At 51.0% G+C, this 27,851-nt stretch overlaps 1 protein-coding gene across 15 annotated transcripts in view; it reads right to left on the reverse strand.

The window, feature by feature from the left end:
* Positions 1 to 27,851, reverse strand: part of KMT2C (lysine methyltransferase 2C) — a 1,799,940-nt gene that overhangs the window by 36,113 nt on the left and 1,735,976 nt on the right. For all 15 annotated transcript variants that reach the window (XM_078663231.1, XM_078663229.1, XM_078663237.1 and 12 more), the window contains one exon: positions 20,139 to 20,212. In XM_078663231.1, coding sequence (XP_078519357.1) covers positions 20,139 to 20,212 — 74 coding nt within the window. The remainder of the gene's footprint in view (positions 1 to 20,138; positions 20,213 to 27,851) is intronic.

Consider the following 27,851-nt stretch of genomic DNA (forward strand, 5'->3'; position numbering starts at 1 on the left):
AGCCATCTCTCCGGACTTGGCTGTCCAGGCAGTAGTGTCTAGCAAACGTGTTCCGCGAGGCCCACATAGCTGACTGGCAGATGTCCTGCAAGGGGACTCCCCGACCCAGGGCAGTAGTAGGTGCCGTGGCCCGAGTGTAATGGGCGCGCAGATCAATAGGAGGCTCCTTTTTCGCCAAGCAGTAGCAAACCTTGATGCACAAGACGACCCACCGAGAGATGGTCCGTTTATGCACCGCCCGTCCCTTCTTAGCGCCCACGTAACCAACAAAGAGCTGGCCGTCCACCCGGAACTGGCATGTGCGATCTAGATAGAAGGAGAGCGCACGTTTTGGGTCCAGACGGTGGAGCCTCTCTTCCTCTTTCGAGGGATGCGGAGGCGGAAAGAAGGTGGGCAAGGTGATGGACTGCCCGATGTGAAAGGCTGTGACTACCTTGGGCAGGAAAGTAGGACGAGTCCTCAGAACAACTCTGTCCCGATGGACAGAGAGGAAAGGAGGTTTTGAAGATAGAGCCTGGAGCTCACTCACTCTCCTGGCAGAGGTGATGGCAACCACGAATGCAGTTTTAAGAGCCAGAAGATGAAGAGGACAGTTATGAAGTGGCTCAAAGGGAGCACACATCAGATATGTTAGAACAAAATTCAAGTCCCACTGAGGCATCACGAAGGGAACAGGAGGAAGCGTGTGTGATGCCTTTCAAGAATCTATTTACAACCGGGGACTTGAAAAGAGAAGGCTGATCAGGAAGCCTTAAGAAGGCTGAAATGGCCGAGAGGTAGCCCTTGATAGTGTCCAGAGCAGAGCCCTGCCGGGGAAGAGAAAGAAGGAAGAGGAGAACTTCTGAAAGGGGGCAGAGAGTGGATCCACAGCCTTGCTGTGCACCATGCCACAAATTTGTTCCACCTGCAGGCGTATACCGTTTTAGTGGTGGGATGCCTGGCTGCCAGAATCACATCGCAAACTTCAGGAGGCAAGTCAAATGGCCTCAGCTGCCGCCTGTCAATCTCCACGCATGTAGGTGGGGACTGGACAGGTTAGGGTGGAGGACCGTCCCCTGCTGCTTCGACAGAAGATCCTCACGAAGAGGCAGTCGGATTGGGGGACCCATGCTCATACTGAGTAGCTTGGGATACCAAACTCTTCGAGCCCAGTCCAGAGCCACAAGAATGACTTGGGACCAGTCGCGCCTGATCATCTTCAGCACTCTGGGTAGAAGTGGTATAGGCGGAAAAGCGCACAATAGACCGCAGCTCCACTCGTGATGAAAAGCGTCGCCGAGCGAGTGCTGCCTTGGATATTCCAAGGCGCAGAAGTGATGACATTGCGCGGTCTCTTCGGTGGCGAATAGATCTAACCAAGGCTCTCCCCACTGTTGAAAGAGACCTTGTGCCACCTCCGAGTAAAGACGACATTCATGATCCATCATGCACCTGCGGCTGAGTTTGTCCGCACGGACGTTCAAAGAACCTGCCAGGTGTTGAACTGTGAAGGAAATGCCTTGACGTTCCAGCCATGTCCAGAGGCGCAGAGCCTCCTGACATAGAGTCCACGACCCCACCCGCCTTGTTTGTTGCAATACCACAAGACGGTGGTCTTGTCTGTGAACACCTGCTGGACTCTCCCTTTGACAGAGGGAAGGAATGCTTTCAGTGCAGGAAGGATCATCCAGAGCTCCAGGAGGTTAATATGGAGGCGGGACTCTGCCGGAGACCAGAGTCCTCTGATCTCCGCCTCACCCATGTGGCCGCCCCATCCCAGGAGGGACGCATCAGTCACCACTATGTGCTACGGTTGGGTAAGGGAGAGGGATCTGCCACTAACCCAACGCTGGTTCGTGAGCCACCACTGCAACTGTTGGGCAGTACCCCCGAGATCTGGACGTACTTGGACAGGTTCCCTAGATGCTGCGCCCACTGGAACTTCAGGTCCCACTGCAGAGTCCACATATGCCATCTGGCATGATTGGTCAGCAGGATACAGGAGGCTATGAGGCCCAGCAGCCTCAAGGTCATCCTGACCGAAACCCATGACAAGGGCCCAAAAGATCGGAATCATAGCCCGAATGTCCTGGACTCGCTATTCGGGAAGATATACCCAACTGCGCCTTGTCCAGAACCGCTCTGATGAAGAGGAGCTTCTGAGAGTGAATCAGGTGCGAATTTGGCACGTTGATGGAGAACCCCAGCAAATGCAGGAGATCGGCCGTAGGCGGAGGTGGGAAACGACTGCCTGGGGCGAGCCGCCTTCAACAGCCAGTCATCGAGATAGGGTAAGACTGAAACCCCTGATCTGCGCATATGAGCTGCAACCACCCCCATCACTTTCGTGAACACCCGAGGGGCGCAGGTAAGGCCAAAAGGGAGCACGGTGAACTCAAAGTGCTCGTGGCCTACAGTGAACCGCAGGTAACGCCGGTGGGCCGGCAGGACGGGGGTGTGGAAATAAGCATCCTGCAAGTCCAACGCTACCATCCAGTCTCCATGGTCTAGGGCAGCCAGCACCTGAGCTAATGTCAACATCTTGGACTTCTCCTTCCGGAGGAAGACGTTGACGCTCCTGAGGTCCAAGATAGGGCCGTAGGCCCCCTTTCCCAGTCTTGGGAACCAGAAAGTAGTGGGAGCAACAACCCTGTCCTACGTCTGGGCCAGGAATGCGCTCGATGGCCCCCTTGGCCAAGAGGGCCGTAACTTCCTCCTGCAGAAGTTTCAAGTGATCCCTCGACATGCAGTGGTACTGTGGTGGCATGGCTGGAGGGGAACGCCTCGAAGGGGAGGGAGTAGCCCATTCGGACGATTTGCAGCACCAATGTGTCCGAAGTGATGGTAAGCCAGTGGAGCAGGTGATGGTGAACTCTGCTTCCCACTGGCGTGGAATGGGCCTGAAAGCTCGGACTTGGAAGGCTTTGAGGCAGATGCTGAGAAAGCGGATGTGGCCTGACCGGCTCTCTGTCCCCCTGCTCTGCCACGGCGGAATCCACGTCCACGACAGCGTTGAGGCTGGTTCTGCGGCCTGTGACTGGACGAAAGTGCGGGGGCGCCCCTTCCTTGGCCACGAAAGGGGCAAAAAGGAGAAGTTTGCTGGCGCTGGGCCGATAGGCCCAAGGACTTGGCCGTAGCCCTGGAGTCTTTAAAGCGCTCCAGCGCGCTATCCGCTTTGTCGCCAAAAAGGCGACGGCCATCAAAGGGCATGTCCATGAGAGTGCTCTTGACATCCCCTGAAGAGTTTGTGGACCTCAGCCAGGCGTGACGACGAATCGCCACCGTCGTTGCAATCGCTCTGCCCAGCGAGTCCGTGGTGACAAATACAAAAACAACAGTTGATGGACAGAATGCAGAACAATGTCATACATTCACCCCAGTACAGAGATCTGGGCCTAAATCCATCTTTTTTTGCTCACCACACCAGTTCAGACATAGCCATATGCAAATCAGCCTTGACCCTGTGCCTCATGGAAACAGTCCAGCCCATACCTTCAAGCCATGTCTTCCCTGGACCGGAATCAAGCATCCTAGGTCTGGTTTCTGGCTATCAGCCGTCATCCGCCAAGATAGCTTGACTCCAGTGGTGTGGAGAGCACGGGACTCACGTCTGAGCATACCCGTCCCACTCGGGGTGACAAATGCAAAAACAACAGTTGATGGACAGAATGCAGTCTGTGGTGTCAAGTCCACATCAAATGGAATACCGTCCTGTATCTCGGCCCTCAGCAAGGTGAGAACGGGAGGGGGGTTTGAGAAGTGGAGGCCTGGATAACCAGACTCTCAGGGGTGGGATGTACGGACAGAAAGCAGGGGTCACCCGGAGCTGGGCAGTGGCACCGGGCCATGTTCCGATCCACAGGAGAGACTGTGGAGGACTTGGACCAAGTACCCATCAGAACGTCGGTGAGGGCCTCATTAAACTGCAGCAGAGGCTCTGAAGAGCTTACTGGCGGTTGAAGCACCTCAGTGAGGAGGTTAGTCCTCACGGCCGCTGCAGGGAGACCAGGCGCAAGGCCTTGGCCGCCTTGTGCAGCACCACAGCATAAGTAGAAGGAGAAGAGATGAAACCAGTCTCAGGCGAAGTGTCTAGATCACTGGCCTCCCCCAGCTCATCTAACCCAGTCCTGACTTAACTGGCACTGCTGTGCCAGAGAGTCCTCAGACCCCTCCCAATCCTCCCCTTCATCCGTGTCCTGGTAAACAGGCAGAAATTACAGAGCCGGGTCATAGGCAAAGGGTTCACCCATCGACGCTGGAGACGGCGCCGCTCCGACGCCGGACCTGGACTGAAACCAGGGAAGGCGTCATCAGAGGACGGCGCCGGGAGCGGCACCATGAGAGTCGGCGCCAGCGGAGGAGTCGTGAGGTCAACTGGCGTCGAACGGGATACAGGCCTGGATCCCACGGGGGCCTGCGGCGTCAGGACCGGAGTCGACGACAGCGCTGAGGCCGAAGCCGCCGGCTCGCTAGGACCCCCAGTCAGACCTGCGGGGCCCGGAGGCACGCCTGCAGGCCTCGACGGCGGGAAGAGAGTCCTCATGGCCACGAGGAAGTCTCGAATCTCGCCCAGAGTCGCATGAAGTCCAGGGACCGGAGGGTGTGGGACCGGATGAGACTCCTGCGGCTCCGGTGGAGCCGCGCGGGTGGTGCCACCCGAACTCTCGGCCTAGTCAAACAACCGGCGAGTGGAGTCAGAAGAGCGATGTCACTTCTTCGACTTCTTTTTGCCATGCCTCGACTTACCTGAGTGCGAGGACTTGGATCCCGACGAATGGTGATGACTGCAGATCCGCAACCAGCCCCTCAACTTCCTCCTCGACCGGGACCTCGAGCGGCGCGGAGAAGACAGCCAGATCTCGAGGAGCTTGCGGGACCGCTCCCGCCTAGCTTTCGACTTCAAGGCCCGGCAGTCGGGGCATGACTTGTCATCGTGATCGGCCCCTAGACAGTAGAGGCACCAGTGGTGGGGGTCGGTACAGTCGGGGCATGACTTTTCATTGTGATTGGCCCCTAGACAGTAGAGACACCAGTGGTGGGGGTCGGTAACCGACATCAGTCGGCGACAGGCGTCACACGGCTTGAACCCGGGCATCCCTACCGGCACCAGGAGTCATAGTGGACTTGAAAAAGATAGACAAAATGTCCAAAAAGTTAGTCAAAAAATGACTAAGGGTACGCTTGCTGGTGCGGAAAAACAAAGAACTGACGTCAGCGCGCGAGGGCGGCGTCGAAGAACTCAGACGACGTCATCCCGGCGATCACGACGCAGACGATGGGCGCGGAGCCGCAGATGACGTCTACCGACGCGCAGGGGTACTGCTGACGAAAAATCTTTCCGGATCCAGCCTAGCGCCTGGGGATATTCTAAGGTAAGGAATCTAACTAACGTGTTTCTTTCAGATAAGGCGGGTAAGGCTATCGGCAACTACGTGAGGTTCCGCCGGAGCCGTGGGGGTGGCGCCACCCGTACCCTCAGCTGTATCACGCGACAGGCTAGGGGAAGTCGAAGAGCGACGTTGCTTCTTTGACTACTTGTGCTTTGCCTTACCTGATTGAGTGCGAAGACTTGGTTGAACGATGGTGATGGCAGCTCTGCGACCGGTCCCTCGACCTCCCTTGGGACAGGGACCTTGAACTGTGCGGAGCTGACTCACGGGCCTCCAGCAACTTTCGGGACCGCTCCCGCAAAGTTTTCGGAGCCAGGGCCCGGCATTCGGGGCACGACTCAGAGTCGTGGCCATGCCCCAGACAGTAGAGACACTCACAGTACGGATCTGTCACCGACATTGTGCGGGGACAAGCCGCGCAGGACTTAAAACCGGGCATTCCAACACACCAGGAGTCAAAGACTCAGAATATAACAGAGACAAATGTTCCAAAAAAGTCAGTCAAAGATTGACTGGGGGTACCGCTCTCTCTGGATCTGCGCTTGCTGGCACGGAAAAGAACGAACTGACATCAGCGAGCATGGGTGCGTCTATGTAGCTCAGAGCCATACGACGCCGCCTACCGACGCACAGGGATACTGCTGACGAAAGCTTTCCGGATCCAGTCTGATGCCTGGGGATTATTCTAAGGTAAGGAATCTATCACTAACATGTTTCTTTCAGATATGAATCACAGTATAGTATATTTTCTGTACTAAAAGACCCTGAGATATGCTTGAAAGTATGAGTTTATTACATAAGTCGATATATAATGTATCCAGGAGATGCTGCAAGCAGCAAATTATGTAACCAGGCATCATGAGTGGGAGAAGCACATTGTTTAAAATGTCACATAATGGGCATCTTAGCAACCGCTAAAGCTCTGTCGACTCATCTTTTCATGTGGCGGTTCATACTTGGTAGATCAACAGTGTCATGTAAGAAAATGAGTTCTAGAGTAATTTGAAAAGTTGATGGGATTTATGGTTCTCCCGGACCTGCAGGATCACCATGCAGCCCCTGGCGAGAAAGGTGAGCCCTGGCCGCACTTCCCGGCCGCCCCACGTCTGCAGCAGCCCCCGTAATTCTGGGCCAGTAGAGAGGGCCCGTGCGGAGCGGCCCTCGGGTCACACACACCCCTCCGCAAAACAAAGCAGCGGGCCGTGAAAACACCAGATGCAGGCAGCAGCCCTGCAGCCACATTCGAATGAAAGAAACTACGCCACAGACTCTCCTGGACTTCTTTACTTTTTCTTTTGTCCTGGCCGCCATTTTGCTGCTGCTCTCAGCCGCTTTTCTCTGGACCCTGACCCGCCATCTTGCCCATTCCCTCGTCCTTTAACCCTTTTCCCTCGTTTCACCCTTGACGATCCTCAAATGTTTCTTCCCTTTTCTGATTTGCCTTTTCTCCATTCCTGTGTATCCCTCCCACCCTCCCTTGGTGCTGTGACTGCATCCCCCCTCTGACCCCACTTAATGGAACTCTGCTTTTGTGTATATAGCGAACTCTAATCACTAGTATATGCAGGAGACCTTTGTACTCTCTACCATTCCTATGTGATCCTTAGAGTATATCCATTCGTATCCCTTCGTTATGTATATAGAGATAACTCTCATCACTAGTATATGCAGTAGACCTTTGTACTCTCTACCATTCCTATGTGACTCTTAGAGTATAACCATTTGTATCTCTTCCTTGAGTGACTTTACTATTTGTACATTTGCAATTTTTCTTTCTGTTTGTATCTCTTCCATGTGTGACTTTACATCTCGTACATTTGCAATTTTGTCTGTTTGTATCTTTATGTAACGCATGTAATCCTTAGTCCTTATGTTTTGCAACTGGTTCTTATGTAAAGCGCTCTGACACCTTCGGGTAAAGTTCACGCTATATAAAATCGCATTAAATAAATAAATAAATATCGCAACTGACTAGTTTCCACAACTCCAGCAATCAGACGCAGGGATGAGACTGGCTGTTAGCAATTTTTGAGGAGTCCAAGTCCAAAAAAAGGAACAATCATGGCTCTCAAGCAGGTCAACACAGTCTGACTCGGAGTACTGTTCCTCTGCTTTATGCTGCCATTTAACCTAAAGATGCACACACAGAGGTTGGGAGTGGATTTCTTCAAGCAGAGTCCTATACAGACCAGGAATTACCCCTTTGCGACTGCTCCATCATACTCATGAACTGATGAGTCATGGAGGTGGTCATCTAATAGTGAGAGGGCCTGTGCCAGACAGTGACTTAGCTGGATATACATCTATCGCTGTTGGGAGTCTGAGTGAATTTTGCCCCAGAGAGTTGTAAACAGCTTCATGTACTTAGCAAGCAGCAGTTGACCCAGCAAGAGGACTCCCTTGTCTGATCATTCTTTCCAGGCTATTGAGGCTTCATTCATTTGAACTGCAATTTTATTTCAGATTAGTGCTTGTCCAAGCAGTTGCATTTGGGTCTTTAACTCAGATACATTTACATCTTTGCGAAACAAGCTACGATCAACGTTCCCACCTAAAGTGTGCTGTTCTACTGTCACCCAGTCCAGTTTTTCCAGGTCTTTTGAAAAGATATGCACCAAATGCGCAATGTGATCGGCCTTATAGTATAGGTCCATATCAGGTTCACATAGCCCACCAGACATAATATCCGCTTCCAAATTGGAGATTTTAAGGACAAAGCTTTTTTGGCCACTTCAAATGTAGTCCTTGGTCATTTTATTCAGTCTAAGTAGCAGAAATGTTGACAAGACAAGCAACATAGAGAACCTCCACTGACCACCCACGACACTGGGAAACCTATGATACACAGCTGGACAGCCCTCACCACTAAAGACACACTGAAGACCATGAAATCAATTCACTCGGGGGGGCCCCCACGGACCCCTGCCCCCACCACATCTTCAACAGAGCCACCAACACCATCGCACCCTTACTCCGACACACCATCAACAGCTCCCTGGCAACAGGCTCTTTCCCCGACGATTGGAAACACGCTGAAGTCAACCCCCTCCTGAAGAAACCGTCAGCTGACCCCGCTGACCTCAAAAACTACAGACCCATCTCCCTGCTCCCATTCCCTCGATGACTTTCTGTCTTGGTGGTAGCAGCTGCGGGCTGGCAGCCAGAGCACAGGTAAGACTGGGGCAACCAGGAGGGCAACCTCTAAGGTAGCCACCTGGATGCATGCCACATCCTTGAAACACGATTACTGTCAGGGGTGATGAGGCATGTTGTTTGATACCAAACACAACATATTTAGGCGGTACTATAATGGAGCTGCCAACCTCTAGTTTGCCCAAGCGCTATGGAGCGTCTTTCACTTAAAGTAGCCTTTGATGGTAAAGGTCCCTATAGGGACATATAAGCTTGCACTTAGGTGTCCACACCTTTAATATAAGGCACCCTGAGTCCTGGGCTTAGGAGGACTTATTTATGGGGCGACCGGCATACATTAAAAATAGTGCACTGGCTTTGACATACATGGTGAGGGCAAAGTCGAGTTTGAGCGGTTTATGCTGCTCCGACAATCTGCAATGGCAGGCCTGTTGTCAGTAGTTTACTTGAGTCACTCAGGGTGGCACAAACAGTGCTAATGGCCTTGATGGTTCCTTTGACACTTATGCCGTGGGTACCACTGGTACCAAATTCTAGGCATTTATAAGAGGGTTAAAGTCTTTGCCAATTAGGGTTACCAATTCACAGATATTGTTTTAGGAACAGAGCACTGGGACCTGGGCAGCAGCCTCCAGGGCACTTTCAGAGTCATAACCATGAGCATTGGAGCAAAAGGTGTGTGGGGGAGGGGGGTAGGAGGGGCGGATGGCAGATGCCAATATAACAAGCATTGGAATAGTCAATAGAGCTTGCCTTTGGAACCTTATAAGTGTTTAGTTATCCAGCACAATATCCTTGGTGCAACAACATCAAGTGTTGCATGGCTAAACACTTATAAGGTCCCAAAGGCGAGACTTATTGGCAATACCAATGCTTGTTATGTATGTCTGAGTCATTAGTACCAGATGTTTTGGTTGTTGAGGACTTTACGTTTGTTGTAGACTGCTCTAGCCTTGTTTTTCTATGCATTTGGTTATCTTATCTGATGTATGCTGTTCAGATGTACTTTATTTGTTTTTTCTGTTTCAAACTTGGTCTTTGATTTTCTATTTTTGTCTGATGTGAGGTTCATGTCTCTGTTGCTACTCACTGGTATGCGTTTGTTAATATGCGAGGATGCAGTGTTCTTATCGAGTCCTTGCTATTGTGGCCTGGCTTCAGTGCTACATTTGAGGTTGTTCTAAGTTACTGATATTACTTTCTTAAAGCTGCAGCGTGCACAGGTGAAACCTGGGGCCGTTCTGTGTCTAGGTGGAAAGGGAGCACTGTCACTTCAGAATTTTGGACGGGAGGGAAGTCCTTGATTGCTGTATACAAGTACAGTTGTTTGCCATCAGGCCCACGACCTCTTAACAGAGTAGAGTGCACAATCACCACTGACCAACATTGATCCAGGGGTGTCCATTCATAATGGATTCATTTACAGGATAGGAGCGCAGGATGAATTCGCTTGTAATTATTCCAGATAGGAGCATGTTAGTAGCGGTTACCCTGAAAATGAAGCATCGATTCTATCGTCCCTCCCAACTAACTGGACCACACTGAATAATCAATCCCATTGCTTAAACGAATCTTGTTATCCGTAGTTGAATGCTTTGGGGTTGAAACTGCACAGTGGTTCAGAATAGGACCCCGAATCGAGCACTTCCAGTGGAGAGTGGATGATTGATTGATTGATTTCTTGTCTGTTTCACATTTACCTTGCCAAAAGAGTGCCTCATTTTTGTCGTAGGGGGAAAAACTGCTTTGCTCAAATTTCAGGCTTTGATCAACGGCCATTATTGGTGTTTGTTGTGTCAACACACACATCTACTGGCCTTTGTGTATTGGCCAATCCTTGTGACCGTATGCTTGCATTGCTTGTTAGTGTTTGTCCTATTCAAGGCTGTATTTGTTGACCAAAGAGGGCTTTTGAGAGTTGCCCAGGTAAAAGGAGCCATTAGCGGCATGGGCTTTGTTGACCAGGAGTAGTAGTGGTTGTAAAGCTGCTGATCCAGCCAGCAGCCCGTGGCCTTCCCCTGGAAAGTAGGGGAAAGGTTACTTTAGTACACAGCAACGAAGCCCTCGGGGCATTGCCATAGGCGCGAGCTGCCTTGCTCCTCCTCACAGTGGCTCGTACGCCCCATCCAGCATGGTTCACGTGGTGTCTCCATGATGACGTGTTCCTGCTGCAGGACCAGGAAGCGTGCACGCTGCAGGCAGTGCATTGAGCCGGACTGTACAGTGGGCTCCATTTTAAATGCAAACCGCAGCTGCTTTCTCAGGGATGAGACAGGCTGAGAAGCAGGGGCTGTTCCTTTCTTGGCCACGAGCAACCCACCTGCGCACATGAACAAGGGCTTTTGTTTCGTGTGGTAATCTTAAACCATGGGGAACTTCAGGTTACCAACATTTGCACGGAACAACTCTTGCGGTCATCTCTAGGTCAAAGTCTTATTGGTGCCTTCGTTTAAAGAATTTGCATCAAAATATGTTTCATATGTGAGGTCACTGTTAATTACAAACAGATGGTTTCAAAGCTCGCCCCCGCAAGGGAATCGCCAAACATGCACGCGTTGCCATTGAAAGCAATGCAACGTATGCACGTTTGTGGGCCAAAAACTAAATTGATTCCTAAAGGTTTTCTCCTATGCAGCGCATGCGTGCTACGTAGGCGAGACCTAAAGCACAAGTTACTACTTGTGTAACGATATATCTGTAAGAGACATTAGTTAGTATTAGATTCCTTACCTTAGAATATCCCCAGGCGTCAGACTGGATCCGGAAACTTTTGCGTAGCAGTACCCTTGCGCGTCGGTAGGCGTCGTCTGCGGCTCCGCGTCCGTCGTCGGCGCCGTGATGACGTCGTCTGAGTACTTAGACGCCGCCTCCGCGTGCTGACGTCAGGTCTTAGACACAGCTTTTCCGCGCCAGAAACGCAGAGCCCTGTCAAAAAACCAACACTGGTGCCATTGAAACTAGGGCCCTGAAAGGGGTAAACCCTAACCCTAGATATCGGGGAGGATGGGTGGGTCGGTAAGGAATCTTATACTAACTAATGTCTCTTACAGATATATCGTTACACAAGTAGTAACTTGTGCATCTAAAAGAGACACGTTAGTATTAGATTCCTTACCTTAGAATAGATAACCCAGCAATACCAACCCCGGTGGTGGGTCTGCGAACCAATAATCACACCAGAAAGTCCTGGAGGACAGAACGGCCAAAGAAGCCATCCCTCCGGACTTGGCTGTCCAGGCAGTAGTGTCTTGCAAACGTGTGCAGCGATGCCCACGTAGCTGCCTGACAGATGTCTTGTAAGGGCACTCCCCGGCCCAGGGCAGTTGTAGTCGTCGTGGCTCGGGTAGAGTGAGCCCGCAATCCAACAGGGGGCTCCTTTTTAGCCAAGGAGTAGCATGCCTGGATACACAAGATGATCCACCGGGAGATGGTCCTCTTGTGCACCGCTTTCCCCTTCTTCGCGCCCACGTAACCAACAAAGAGTTGGTCATCCACCCGGAACTGGCGTGTGCAATCCAAGTAAAATGAGAGCGCACGTTTTGGGTCCAGACGGTGGAGCCGCTCTTCCTCTTTAGAGGGATGCGGTGGCGGGAAGAAGGTTGGCAAGGTGATAGACTGCCCGATGTGGAAGGCCGTGACAACCTTGGGCAGGAAAGATGGCTTAGTATGCAACACCACTTTGTCCGGATGGACAGAAAAGAAAGGCGGAGTACAAGAAAGGGCCTGGAGCTCACTCACTCTCCTGGCAGAGGTGATGGCAACCAGGAAAGCAGTCTTCAGAGTTAGAAGGCATAGAGGACAGTTGTGAAGTGGCTCAAAGGGAGCGCACATAAGAAATGTAAGAACCAGGTTCAAGTCCCACTGAGGCATCACAAACGGAACAGGAGGAAACGTGTGTGTGATGCCCTTAAGAAATCTATTTACAATAGGGGACTTGAACAAAGAAGGTTGATCAGGCAGCCTCAGAAAGGCTGAAAGGGCAGAAAGGTAGCCCTTGATAGTGCCCAGAGCAGAGCCCTGCTGGGCAAGAGAAAGAAGGAAGAGAAGAACCTCAGAAAGAGGGGCAGCAAGAGGATCCACAGCCTTTGCGGAGTTGTTTGGCGCCCAGATCGTGTCTTACGCTGATGACACCCAGCTCTTGTTCACTCAGAATAAGAACGAGGTGTTTGATGGGACCCGTATCAGAGGCTGCTTAGAAGCAGTCTTTGATTGGTTCAAGAGACACGGCCTGAAATGCAACTCCGACAAATCGGAGCTGCTTTTTTTCGGGTGTGTCTCTGAACCAAACTGGAAAAGTTGGTGGCCTCAGGATCTTTTTCCTCCTGCCAATGCTAGTACCAAGGCTAAAAATCTTGGTATCATTGTTGACAATGAGTTGACTTTTGGACCTCAAATAGCCTGTCTTGCAGGGAAGTGCTTTGGTATCCTGCGAATGCTCAGAAAATTCCTCCCTTTGATTTCTGTGAATCATCGAAGGGTTATTGTCCAGGCACTGGTAGGGTCGCGCCTGGACTATGCTAATGCCCTTTATTTAGGTCTTCCTAAATATCTTGTAAGGAGACTCCAGGTTGTGCAAAACTCAGCTGCTCGGGCTATTTACGGTCTTCCTAGACGAGCCAGCGCTTCAAACTTGCTGAAGGAATTGCATTGGCTTCCTATAGCCAAAAGGGTGCTGTTCAAAAGCTTGACGCTAACCTATAAGGCCCTCCATGACTTGGGCCCTAGGTATATCAGAAAGCGCCTTGCCTTGTACCAACCGAGCAGAGCTCTTCGCTCCGCCTCCTTGTCCAAAATGCGCGTTCCATCCATCAAACGAGCCAGACAAGGGGGGCGCTCGTTTCATTACCTGGCCCCACGTGCTTGGAATGAACTTCCGATTGCTCTTAGACAGGCCCCTAGTCTGTTGTCTTTTAGAAAGGCATTAAAAACATGGCTTTTTATTTAGGAATTGTGATGTCTTTTATTCTCAGTTATGTTTCCTTTCCAATAAAGGTCCTCTTCGCCAAAGCGCCGGGACACTCCATTGTGAGTAGCCGTTGCGCTATAGAAGAGCCCAATTAACATAACATAACATAACATAACATTTGCTGTGCACCATGCAACAAATCTGTTCCACCTGCGGGCGTATACCGACTTTGTGGAGGGACGCCTGGCTGCCAGAATGACGTTACAGACTTCAGAAGGCAAGTCAAATGGCCTCAACTGTCGCCGCTCAATCTCCAAGCATGGAGGTGGAGACTGGACAGGTTCGGGTGGAGGACCGTCCCCTGCTGCTACGACAGAAGGTCCTCCTGAAGAGGCAGACGAACCGGGGGATCGACTGACATACTGAGTAGCTCTGGATACAAGTACCTTCGAGCCCAGTCCGGAGCCACAAGGATGACTTGGGCCCGGTCGCGCTTGATTTTCTTCAGCACTCTGGGCAGAAGTGGTATAGGCGGAAAGGCGTACAGTAGACCGCAGCTCCACTCGCGACGAAAAGCGTCTCCAAGCAAGTGCCGCCTTGGAAATTCCAACGCGCAGAACTGATGACATTGCGCGTTCTCTTCGGTGGCGAACAGATCTAACCAAGGCTCTCCCCATTGCTGAAAGAGGCCTTGCGCCACGTCCGAGTTCAGACGCCATTCGTGATCCATCATGCACCGACGGCTGAGCTCGTCCGCCCTGGTGTTCAGAGAACCTGCCAGGTGTTGAGCCACCAGGGTCCCGCCCTGGCCTTCCAGCCATTGCCAGAGGCGCAGAGCCTCCTGGCAAAGGGTCCACGACCCCACCCCGCCCTGTTTGTTGCAGTACCACATGGCGGTGGTGTTGTCCGTGAACACCTGCACTACACTCCCCCGAACAGAGGGGAGGAATGCTTTCAGTGCTAGACGAATCGCCCGCAACTCCAACAGGTTGATGTGGAGCCGGGCCTCCGCCGGAGACCAGAGGCCTCTGATCTCCGCCTCTCCCATGTGGCCTCCCCAGCCCTGGAGGGACGCATCCATCACAACTACATGCTCCGGTTGGGGAAGTGAGAGGGATCTGCCGCTGACCCAATCGCGGTCCGTGAGCCACCACTGCAGCTGTCTCGCAGTGCCCTCCGAGATCAGGACGTGGTGCTGGGCCCACTGAAACTTCAGGTCCCACTGCAGAGCCCGCATCCGCCACCTGGCGTGATGCACCAGCAGGATGCAGGAGGCCATCAGCCCCAGAAGCCGGAGCGTCAACCTGACCGAGACCCGGGATAACGGCTGAAAGAGGGGAATCAGAGCCTGAATATCCCAGACCCGCTGCTCGGGTGGATAAACCCGAAACTGCGCCGAGTCGAGAACCGCTCCGATGAAAAGGAGCTTCTGAGAGGGGCACAGGTGTGACTTCGGCACATTGATTGAGAACCCCAGCCGATGCAGGAGATCTGCCGTAGTCTGGAGGTGGCTGACGACTGTCTGGGGCGAGCCCGCCTTTAACAACCAGTCGTCGAGGTAGGGGAAGACTGAAACCCCTAACCTGCGCAGATGAGCTGCGACCACCGCCATCACCTTCGTGAACACCCGTGGGGCGCTGGTAAGGCCGAAGGGGACCACGGTATACTGAAAGTGCTCGTGGCCAAGCGTGAACCGCAGGTAGCGCCGGTGGGCCGGCAGGACGGGGATGTGGAAATAAGCGTCCTGCAAGTCCAACGCTACCATCCAGTCTCCTGGGTCCAGGGCAGCTAGGACCTGAGCCAGTGTCAGCATCTTGAAATTCTCCTTCCGGAGGAAGCCGTTGACGTCCCGTAGGTCCAAGATAGGGCATAGGCCCCCTTTGCCCTTCTTGGGTACCAGAAAGTAGTGGGAGTAGCAACCACACCCTACTTCTGGCCCAGGGACGCGCTCGATGGCCCCCTTGGCCAAGAGGGCCGTAATTTCCTCCTGCAGAAGTCGCAAATGATCCCCTGATACACGGTAGTTCTGCGGTGGCATGGCTGGAGGAGTCGCCTCGAAGGGGAGGGAGTAGCCCCTTCGGACGATCTGCAGCACCCACCTGTCCGAAGTGACGGTGCGCCAGTGGAGGAGGTGGTGGCGAACCCTGCCCCCCACTGGCGTCACATGGGCCTGAAAGCACGGACTAGGAGGGTTTTGAGGCGGATGCTGCGGGGGAAGGTGTGGACTGACCTCGCCGTTGTCCCCGACCGCCGGTTCCCACGGCCGCCACCGCGTTGGGTATTACCCTGCGGAGCGTGGCTGGCAGCACGTGTGGGTACACCCCTTCCCTGGCCACGAAAGGAATGAAAGGCAGCCGATTGCTGGCGCGGGGCCGAGAGGCCCAAGGACTTGGCCGTAGCCCTGGAGTCCTTAAAGCGCTCGAGCGCATGGTCTGCCTTGTCGCCAAAGAGGCGACGGCCATCAAACGGCATGTCCATCAATGTGTTCTGGACATCGGCCGAAAAGTTGGCGGACCTCAACCAGGCGTGGCGTCTGACCGCCACCGTCGTTGCCATCGCTCTACCCAGTGAGTCGGTGGTATCCAGCCCACACCGTATGGAATATTTGGCTGCATCCCGGCCCTCCATAAGGGCTTGGCCGAGTTTGGCCCGTACCCCAACGGACACTCTGGCAGCACTTCCGCGACCGTATCCCACAGAGAGTGGGTGTAGCGGCCCAAGAGGCATGCGGTGTTGGAAGACCGCAGTCCCAGACTTAGGGACGAGAATATCTTTTTGCCGTACTGCTCGTACCTCTTGGATTCCCTGTCCGGCGGTGCCGACGGAAATGCGGTCTGGGAATTAGAGGCCTGGATGACCAGGCTCTCGGGGGTAGGGTGGGTGGACAGGAAACATGGGTCGCCCGGGGCGGTGGCGTCTGGCCACGTTCCTATCTACGGGCGAACCCGTAGCGGGCTTGGACCAAGTGCCCAGAAGAACGTCGGTCAAGGCCTCATTAAAGGGCAGCAGAGACACGGCCGAGCTTGACTGCGGTTTAAGGACCTCAGTGAGGAGGTTAGTCCTCACGGCCGCGACGGGGAGCTCAAGGCAAAAGGCCTTGGCAGCCCTCATCAACACCACACTGTAGGTAGCCCCTCCTCCGAAGCCACGGTAGGAGGGGAGACAAAACCAGTGTCTGGAGAGGTGTCCAGGCCACTGGCCTCCCCAAGGTCTCCTGCCCAGTCCTCATGAGACTGACACTCTCTGGTCAGAGGGTCCTCAGACCCCTCCCAATCCTCTTCATCACCCATCTCTTGAAACTCAGGGTTCTCAACTAATGGGGCCTGTTCATAGAAGTGAAACTCCCCAAACGACGTCTGGAGCGGCACCCATCTGGGCCGTCCCGACGTCGGAACAGGAATGACGGGGGCATCGGGGACGGCGCCGCCCGAGGACGGCGCCAGAGGCGACACCTGATGGTCCGACGCCGGGGAGGTCGTAAGGTCCACCGGCGACAATCCAGACCCCGAAGAAGGTCTAGCGGCGTCCCGCGGTGCCGGGCCCGAAGGCGCCGGGACAACTGGACCCCGCAGCGCCGGGCCCGAAGGCGCCAGCGCCGTCGGGAGAGCGGGAACGTGCGGCGCCGGGCCCGAAGGCCGAAACCCCCGACCCGCTAGGGGTCCCAGACGGGTCCGCTGGGCCCGAAGGCGCCGCAGAGCCCGTCGGAGGAGAGAGTTTCCTCATGGCCATGAGGAAGCGCTCGATCTCCTCCGGCGTCGCGTTGAGCCCAGGGACCGGAGGGTGTGGAGCTGAACGCGGCGCCCGCGACTCCGACGGAGCCGCGTGGGCGGTGTCACCCGAACCCCCGGCCGCATCGCGCGAGCGTCGGGGGGAGTCCGCAAAGCGATGACGCCTCTTGGACTTCTTGTGCTTCTTACCTGACGACGACTTCGACCCGGAGGAGTGCGGCCTACTCTCGGAGCTGTGGTGGCTCCGAGCCCGCGACCTGTCCCTCGACCTCCCGTGGGACCGAGACCTCTCGCGGCGAGGGACCGACTGCCGGAGTTCGAGTCGCCTGCGGGACCGCTCCCGCCTGGCTTTCGAAGAGAGGGCTCGGCAGTCGGAGCAGGCCTTGTCGTCGTGATCGACGCCTAGACAAGTTAAACACAGGTGGTGAGGATCCGTCACCGACATCAGGCGGTCGCAATCCTCGCAGTGCTTAAAGCCGGGCATCCCTACGGCACCAATCGGAGTCGAAAGACTTCGAAAAATGATCAAAAATCGATCAAAAAGTTAGTCAAAAATTGACTAGGGTTACTGCTTTTTCCAGATCTGCGCTTGCTGGCGCGGAAAAAAGAAGAACTGACGTCAGCACGCGGAGGCGGCGTCTAAGTACTCCGACTACGTCATCACGGCGCCCACGACGGACGCGGAGCCACAGACGACGCCTACCGACGCGCAAGGGTACTGCTACGCAAAAGTTTCCGGATCCAGTCTGACGCCTGGGGATATTCTAAGGTAAGGAATCTAATACTAACGTGTCCCTTTCAGATAAGGGCACTTTTCTACAACGCTCAGCCTCAAATTAATTGCCCTCATGCCCTTTGATTTTTTAGTCAGGAATTATATCCGTTCAGCAGCATGTCCAACTGTGACTGAATTTCGGCTTTGGTGGATATAGTACACCTAAAATAGTTCCTTGGATGAGAAATTTCTTATTTATTGCATTCAAGCTTTGTCTTTTTTTCTGTGGCCTTCGTAAGACAATTATTTATTTACCTTTGCTGCTGCTAATATCCTGTCTTTGCCGTTCACGTTTGTGTCTCAGAACAGCATTTATCTAGCACCCTCATCTCTATCAGTGGATGGCTTTTTCGTCCTTCTGCAATGGGTTTTGTCTCACACACATACTGCGTCATTCTACCCGTTAAATTCCAGCATTTGTATCATTAAGATCACCACAAAAGTGGTCATCATGCTGTCCTTTTTCTAGTCCGTAGCTACTGATAGTGTGTACTCTTTACCCACTTTTCAGGAAGAATGAGGCATCTCTCAAACTAGTAATAACAGGGTATCTTGACAGTGACTCCTATGAAAAACGTGTTGCCCTTTGCCTCAACGCCACCAGATGTCGCACTATTAGCTTCTGCACCAAGTCTGCTTCCAGATCTAAAGACTGCAGCACCTTTGATTTAGTCCTTCACTGTTTCATGGTCAGGCAGTTCTCCGTTACCAAGACATCATTGGTAATGGACCAGTCTTATCTCATCAAATATGCTGTTCATCGTCTCCCAGACAGGCACTTCTTGTCGTGTCACCTACAGGTAGAATGTGCACTAGATAGTCTGGCTCACCACAAACTCAGCCACCAATCAGGTTGCAGAGGACAAAGCTCCTGCACCCAGTTTAGAGCTTAGCCCTGGGGCAACTGGGACACACACCTTCAGAATAGAAGCTCAAACAAGCAGGCAGGCACTGTGCATTTAGACCATAACACTTAAAGGGCACGGTGGACTCACAGGTTTCTTGACCAACAGACCATGCTCCTGCTCCGCCTCTTTTTTCCAGTTTTACCACCCATGCTCGAAATGATGGAACATCTCTCTATGACCCATCAGATAATTGGAACGTCATACTATCTCAAATAATCTTTCCACATCCCCAGCTCTGTGCATACGATTTTATAGGATGTTAAAGAAGGGTTAACCTCTTGATTTCCAATGTGCCCTCATGGACATCAGAGAAATAGAGACATACAGTAGTCTTTGTGGACAGCTAGCAATATTTCCTAGACAGTTTCTTTTAAATAACTACATAGGATGTACTTAGGTCACTGCACAAAATGCACCAAGGTGTGTTGGACTATTGGTTATACAGTCATCAAGAAACCATTTCTGTAGCCCTTCCCAGCAAGTGCTTGGCTATTCTGAAATATTGTGAAAAGGTTCTCAAGAGACTGACAAACAAGTCTGAGCTGTGGCATCCCCACTGACAAATATTTTATCTCTTGGGAAATAGCGGAGATATTCACTAACATGCAGAAGGATTTAACACCTTATCCTCTTCCATCTCTCCGGATCCAATCCTGGTTTAAAGACAATGTTGGCCAATTTATTATCATCTAGAATAATAGTAATATGCTTATCTTAGACATTACTCAAGAACCAACATAATTTAGGCGATTTACAAATGTTATATTACAATCTATTCTTCCTTTTTGAGGGTATCATTTTTTATATGGTACACACTACCATTGTTGTAAGAACTATGCCTTCATTTTTCCCATAACATTCAATAATGTTTTTAAATGATGAATTCAACTTAATGGAGAAATACAAAATCTAGCAGAGAGTGTATTATTACCTTCTCTTATGCAGTTACTTGCACGTTGTTACCATCAAACCTTTGCTGATTTTAACAACTGATGGAATGTTATAGCAGCACTAACGAGAGTTGGGGATTAATGTCAAAAATATGCGGGAATCTGGTTATTGTACATTCATGCCATTTCTATGATAAGCAGAGACTAGCCTTTCTCAAGATGCAAACACAGGTGATCAAAGACAACAAGTTCATCATGTTCTGCTAACGAATAAAAATAAATACAATATGTTGATGCTACTACTAGAGGACACCTTTTATGGAGGACTAAATGCATAATAAGAAAAAACAATGGCATAAGAATAATGAGGCTATCACCAGAGAGCACAAGGCTCTCCAACTGCACTCACCTCGCAGGACCACCTGTTAAAGTTGCATCAATAACATGGTCATTGTCCAAGCGGAACATGTACACGCCACGATTCTGAAAATGACAAACAAAGTTAAAAAACATGAATCACTGTGATGGGTTTGGATTAAGTTCAGGAAGAAATGGCGCTCAAGCGTGTGCGTTTTCTAAGTCCAAAAACATATATCATAAGGCCACGGTGCAAACAGGTCAGGGGGAACAAACCCAAGAGAAAAACAACAGCAAGTGTGTGGATAAAGACCCACACAACACAGTTGAATCAAAGTTCTGTGCACACGTATTAAATATGGTGAGGTTCCGGTGTCAAAACCTAATGTTTACAACAGTGTTCATTGGTAAATAACGGAGCTCGACATCAGATTTTCATGTGAAAAGAGTTTGTATTTCAATTTGATCAGTACAAAGAAACAAACCAGCCAACACGTGTTTCCTCACGCCGGGTCACAGATGTGACTCTGCAGGGCTGTTGGTTTGTGGGAGAACGAGACCGCGTGTGCCGGTGTGAATCCACCCGGATCGGGGCAAGTGAGAAAATGTTCTATATTGAGGATAGGTGAAAAACACAGGAACCCCTGGTGTCCCTAATGGAGACACGGCGGCAACTCTGGACGGGTACATCCAAGTTGGGGGAAATCTGTTCTCCCGGGGTGGTATGTGGCGGTCGCGTCACGTATAGCAGGATACGGGTGGATTTACACCGGCACACGCGGTCTCGTTCTCCCACAAACCAACAGCACTGTTGTAAATATTAGGTTCTGACACCGGAACCTCACCATAATTAATACGTGTGCACAGGACTTTGATTCAAAGTTAAAAAACACAAGTACTGCCAGAGTCAACAGGTCTATGTTTAATGTGGTAATATGCAGCATAAATACATTACTTCTGAAAGAATTTAGGAAACAAAAAGTTGTCTATATTTTAGCCCTATTTTTAAATGAAGACCTGTCTTTGTTACTATGCCAACTTTCAAATGACAGTCCTTGCCTTCTTTTCTTTAAATGACATTGAAACCCTTCTTGCAACCCACCCTTCATTTGAGAAAAAAAAACAAGCCATCAGAAAGTCAACAGATCTCACCTAAAGGGCCTACTAACTTTGCCAATGTTTCCTGGGGATGTTGTAAATCATCAGTAAGAACAATGCTTTATGCTGGTGTGCTTTGGTATTGTTAAAAAAAAAGGCAAGATGATAAAGTCGCTGGTGATGGATGTGTCATTCTGTAAGCGTGCACAGTTGCCATTAAGTGTGCAAACACCTACAGACTGACGCAAGCACTATTTTATTTTGTAACTGATCGATCCAAGATTGCGGACACAAGTTGCAATGGTCAATAAACCTCCCCAATAAACCTTTAAGTATACAAAAGCCTTTTTATAGTGGTCCAGCACTAATTTCCGGAGCTAATCTCTAGGGCTGCCATGTCCAGCTGCTTCTCTGAAGGTTGCTCTTTATTTCCACCACACGTTTTTTTCTACTAACTGTTTGCTGCCCCTGTGGTGATATGAATCATAAGCTAGTTCCTGTAAATTCCCAGAAGGCAGCTAGGAAGGAGTAGCTAACTGAGCACAGCCAAACTATGAGAGCTGAACTAGTGGCATAGCACAGAAATTCAGACCTGTACTGCATTATTTAAAAATGTTTTTAACTCGTGAATTTTCATATGATGCTCGATATATTTATAATAGAGCTCTTGAATTTCACGCATTTCATTTAAAACAAGTCCCTAACACTGAGAGAAACTACTTTCTTTGTGGGTGACACTATAATGCTTTGGCAAAATGTCATTACTCACAGAGAAAGGAACCAGTGGCTGAAGTGGGCTGACCATGTGCCTCATGCTACATGTTGTATTCGGGGAAGAAAAATGTGAATGACCAATGGATGAAGAAGGCTGTCTGAAAGCACCGATAACTATGTTATTTATATCTATTTTATTAGTAAAATCAAAAGGCCTGAATGGTGTCCATGAAGATCCTGAGTGGAGAGCTGTACAGTCCATCCCACAAGCAAAGTAATGCTAAGAAATTAGAATAAGACTACTGCAAAAGCACAAGTTACGTACTTCAGTAATGCTCTTTCTGATGGATAGTCCATCTAATCCCAGATTCCGTACGTTTAGAATATTCCCAGGCACCAGACTGGATCCAAAAGATTTTTCAACATAGCCCCTGCACTGCAGTAGGTGGGGTTGTGCAGCTCCGAGTCAACCTCTATATGCCCCGTAAGTTACAGCTAGAGTCGCATATAAGCATTAACCTAGCGTGCTGACATCAGTTTCTTTCTTGACACTGAAGTGGAGCCCAAATCCAGTTATCTGTGCCAGTGTGCAGATCTATAATTTGGGACCTTTTTTAGACGGAAAAGAGGTCACTCAACCGAGAGGAGGAAGGGTAGTGAGGAGTGTGGTTACATGTGATAATGTTGTTACTACGTGGAATTTGCAAGCAAAGCAGTTTCAGAGAAACTAATCCTGCATTGTCATGCACACAAATGTGAGTTAAAAGTCATAGTATGAAAGAGAGGGCAACCGAAGAAACGTGCACATGTTTAAAATGGTAGCTTTTTCTCACTGTGCCTAACTAAGACACATGTAATGTAATGTAATGTAATGTAAACAGGTATTTATAGAGCGCAAACTGTCGCTCAGGAAGGAGTATCCTGGCACTGAAAAAGTAGCTTCCATGGAATATCCAGAGGAGTGCTAAATGGCAGCAAACATATATGAGTCTGGCAGGTTATATATCCAGGTTTTAAGTTTCTTTCTGAAGGCCCACCAACCCACAAACTGGTTCCAGCGTCCGGTGTAAACAGACTTTGTAGAAAGACGCCTGGTCGCAAGGATGACATTTGCTATTTTCACAGAGATATCAAATGTAGTCAACTGCCACCGCTCAATCTCCTCGCATTGAGAAGTCGAATGCGTCGTCCTGAGTACATGACCCTGTTCTGCTGCTCTGAAAGAAGGTCCTCTTGAAGGGGCAGCATGACTGGAGGACTGATGCTCATGCCCAGAAGCTCCAGATACAACATTCTCCTGGCTCAACCCAGAGCCACTAGGACTCTGGCCCGGTTGATTCTGCTCTTCAGAACTTGGAGCAGGAGAGGTAGCCGTGGGACGGCATAAAAGCTACACTCTAGGCAGAATGTGACTCCAAGAGATAGCCTTCTTGGGAACTCCAGTTAGAAAAAGTGCTGACCCTACGCCTTCCCAAGGGTGGTGAAAAAATGGAGCCAGGGTTATCTCTATTGTCGGAAGTCTCCATGCGTCACCTACTTTGGTAACTGTCATTCGTGATTCACTAGGTGTTGCAGGCTGGTGTTTAAAGTTCGCGCCAGGTGGTGCACGACCAGGGAAATGTACTGATGATTCGGCGAATCCCAGAGGCGCCCGGCTTTCTGGCACAGGGCCCAGGACCCCACCACACTTACAATAACACACGGCGGTGGTTTGGTCCATGAGAACCTAAAGCAGTCTCCTCTTGATGGGCATCACAAAGGCTTTCAATGCCACATGAATGACATGCAACTCCAAAAGGTTTATGTGGAGACGGGTCCCCGCCAGAGACCAGAGCCCTCTGATCTTCATCTCTCCCAGGTGACCTCCCAAACCTAGCAGTGAGGCATATCTAACTACCGTCAGCTCCGAGTGGGATAGGGAGAGGGGTCTGCCACTGGTACAACTGTGGTCTATCAGCCACCACTCCAGATCTTTTGCAGTTCTCCTCTGAAACCTGGACGGAATCAAGCAGGTTTCCTTGATGATAGGCTCACAGAGACTTTAGATCCCACTGCAACGCCTGCATATGACATAATCAACAAGCAGGATGCAGGAATCCAATAGGGTAAATAAACCTCAGAGACACCCCCACTGAAACCCAGGACCAAGGCTCAAACATCAGAATCATATATCGAATGTTCTAGACTCGTTGATGCGGAGGGAAGGCTTGGTTAACTGCATCCAGAAGGCTCTGATGACTGGAAGCCTCTGTGCAGGAGCCAGGTGTGAATGTGGCATGTTGAGGGTGAACACAAATTATGACAGGAGGTTGGTCATCATCTGGAGGTGGTCCATGACTAACTGTGGCAAGCCTACTTTCAACAGCCAGTCATTGAGGTAGAGAAAGACTGGTAACCCCAACCTCCAAAGATATGCAGCACCTAAATCTATCACCTCCATGAACACCCAAGGGGCACTACTGAGGCTGGAGGAAAGCATATTAAGCTCCAGTCCCACCTTAAACTGCAAGACGGGAATATGGAAATGAGCATCCTGCAGATCCAACACTATCATCCAGTCTCCTTCATCCAGGGCAGATAGAACATAGGTCTGTGTGAGCAACTTCAATTTTTCCTTCTGCAGGAAGGAATTGAGTTGCGAGAAATCTAAAACAGGATGAAGGTTTCAGCCCTTTTTTGGCATGGCATGTCATATCTCCATTGCAGTACCCACCTGTCGGATGCTATGGTCTGCCACCGCAGGAAGAAATGAATGATTCTGCCTTCTACTGGATGGACGTGTGCTGCTAGGGGCAAACTAAATCAGCTTGAATGCTGCTGTTGGAGGGACAGGAGACTGACAGGTTCACTGTTCTTGTGGGCATGAACACAGTCTACTGGATCCTCCACCTCAAAATGACAGGTGTGAGTTTAATGGGGCGGTGGGCTTCAGCATTGCCTGTATGCAAAACTCATGTTGAGGCCTCAAAATGATTGAGAATACTGGTTTGCGGGCATACAGAGACCGAGCAAGCAAGCAGCTGTGATTCTGCTTTTCTTTGAGTGGTCTAACGTGGAATACGCCTTCCCACCAAATAGCCGAGAACTGTGAAAAGGCATATCCATAAGAAACACCTGAACGTCACCCAAGAAGCCTGTGGGTCTCATCCATGTGTGGCGCCAGAACACCATGCCAATCCAGACTGCTTGCCTAAGTAATCAGTAGTGTCCATTCCTTATCTTATTACACATTTAGCTGCATACACACCATCCTGAATAGTCTGCACCAGGCTGACACGGAATACCTCTGGGATTATTGGTAACATCTCTGAGACTATGTCCCATAATGCGTGGGAGACTACCTACCCAACAAAAAACTGGTGTTGACTGAGTGAAGGGCAAGGCTAGGAATGGAGAACATCAGGCACCCGAATGCCTAAATTCTCTTCAACTCTCCGTCAGGGGGAAGGGAGTTGTCATAATGGATGAGTTGAGATAAATCCAGCTACTAAATGCCTGAACTACTAGGCTCTCAGGTGTAGGTTGCTGTGTCAGGGAAGCAGAGTAACTCGGAGCAGGTCTGCAATATGCTACCTATCTATTCACAGGTAGACAAGAGTGAGGCTTAGCCCAGGTACCCATAAGTGTGTAGGTCAGGGCTTTGTTGAGTTGGAGAAAAAGCTTGGTCGAAGCCTGCCCAGGCAGCAAAAATTCGATAACGAGACAAGATTTCACCTCAGTAGTACTATACTTTTAAAAATCGCCGAATTTTACTTCTAAATTGTTCATTTTCACACTGCTTGCACTCAGCACACCTGGCACCCACTTGGCACCATTTTCGCCTTGTTTTGACGATCCCAGCCGACTTTAGGGCTGAAGATCGAGGTGCAGAGCAAACAGATTCCACGGCGGCCATATTGGGTGAGGGGGCGAGAGCGGTGAGAGCGCTCCAGTCTCCTGTACTTAAGGAGCCCCTAGGAGGCAGGCGCGAGATTCTAGAGCCTTGCCAACACTTTGTTTGTCATCAGAACACGCTAGGAGCAATTTAGAGCTACTGCGTGCAACGTTTCTTATACTTTTAAAAATCGCCGAATTTTACTTCTAAATTGTTCATTTTCACACTGCTTGCACTCAGCACACCTGGCACCCACTTGGCACCATTTTCGCCTTGTTTTGACGATCCCAGCCGACTTTAGGGCTGAAGATCGAGGTGCAGAGCAAACAGATTCCACGGCGGCCATATTGGGTGAGGGGGCGAGAGCGGTGAGAGCGCTCCAGTCTCCTGTACTTAAGGAGCCCCTAGGAGGCAGGCGCGAGATTCTAGAGCCTTGCCAACACTTTGTTTGTCATCAGAACACGCTAGGAGCAATTTAGAGCTACTGCGTGCAACGTTTCTTATACTTTTAAAAATCGCCGAATTTTACTTCTAAATTGTTAATTTTCACACTGCTTGCACTCAGCACACCTGGCACCCACTTGGCACCATTTTCGCCTTGTTTTGACGATCCCAGCCGACTTTAGGGCTGAAGATCGAGGTGCAGAGCAAACAGATTCCACGGCGGCCATATTGGGTGAGGGGGCGAGAGCGGTGAGAGCGCTCCAGTCTCCTGTACTTAAGGAAACGGTCGTTCTCCGCGCTAGCGGTCGCGTTTGCGGACACGCCTCCTCAGCGCCGGAGTCACGCCAGAGTCAGCCCGTCTGCGCCCGTCAGCGTCTCGGAGGCGGACGAGGCGGGACTCTGTCATCTCGGGTAGGTTTCTAGGATGATTAGGTACAGTGCGGCCGCTCTAATTGCGCTTCGCTCCCCCAGGAGCGGTTGTATTTGTCTTTTCCCTGGTGGTCGGCTCCTGGGCAAAGGGTGTCCTGGATGTGCTTGGCGTCCCGTATCTTCTCCACCTCGCGCTCTCCCCTCCCCCCCCCTGGAATGTCAGTGTGCCTTGTTAAATACTAGATCCTTGGCGCGTCATTCCTTGGAGATTTGGGACCTCCTTACGCTCTCGAAAATCTCCTGTCTTTTTTTGACAGAGACGTGGTTGGGGGCGGGCTCTGAACCTGACATCGCTAGTGCCCTTCCCCCCAACTTCACCATCTTAAGGAGGGACAGAACGGGAGGCCGAGGCGGTGGGGTGGCCCTAGTTGTCGACAAGTCCCTTGTATGCACCTCCTACCCTGTAGATAACATCGCTGGTTGTGAAGCTTTGGGCTTTATTCTCCAGCTGTCTGCTTCACATACCTGCACAGGGATTTTGATCTATAGACCTCCAGGGCCAATAGGCTCGTTTTTCGAGGATCTACAGGTGGCACTGTCAGTACCCTGTATGCGTTCGGCACACTGTGTACTGCTGGGCGACTTAAATCTGCATATGGACTCGACAACTGACGCTGATGCGTCTAAATTACGGGACATCACCGAGATGTTCGGGCTGGCCTCTTTCATCGACAGTCCAACGCACGTGAAAGGGCATACGCTGGATTTAATCTTCTCCTCTGTACCGATTAAGGTGTCTCCCCCTTTGCCGGTTTTATGGTCCGACCATTATTTAATTAATTTCGTGTTGTTAGCTGAGCATCAGACTAGTCAAAGAACTTATAAGGACGGGTCTCGTCAAGCTAGAGCCTTTCACCTGGTGTCAGCTGATATGCTCGCTGACGCACTCCATGCACATCCTTGCACTACGACTGGGAACTTAGAAGTCGACCTGCCGCTAGTCCAGGACTGGCTTCGGACAAGATTCGAGGAGCTTGCCCCCCGGAAACCGGTCAGGACAGCCCCCTGCCAGGACTCTGCTCCTTGGTTCACCGCTACTCTACGGAAAGCGCGCCAGGACTGCAAAAGATCTGAAAGACTCTGGCGGCGCAGATATGCGCCTGAGGAGAAACTGAAGTACAGGGGCGCGATAAAATCTTATCACAGACAGATTGCCGAAGCTAAAAAGATCTACTTCGAGCATAGAATAGACCAGGCGGATAATAC

Source organism: Lissotriton helveticus, chromosome 10 (assembly GCF_964261635.1).
Source record: "Lissotriton helveticus chromosome 10, aLisHel1.1, whole genome shotgun sequence".
Classification (NCBI taxonomy): Eukaryota; Metazoa; Chordata; class Amphibia; order Caudata; family Salamandridae; genus Lissotriton; species Lissotriton helveticus.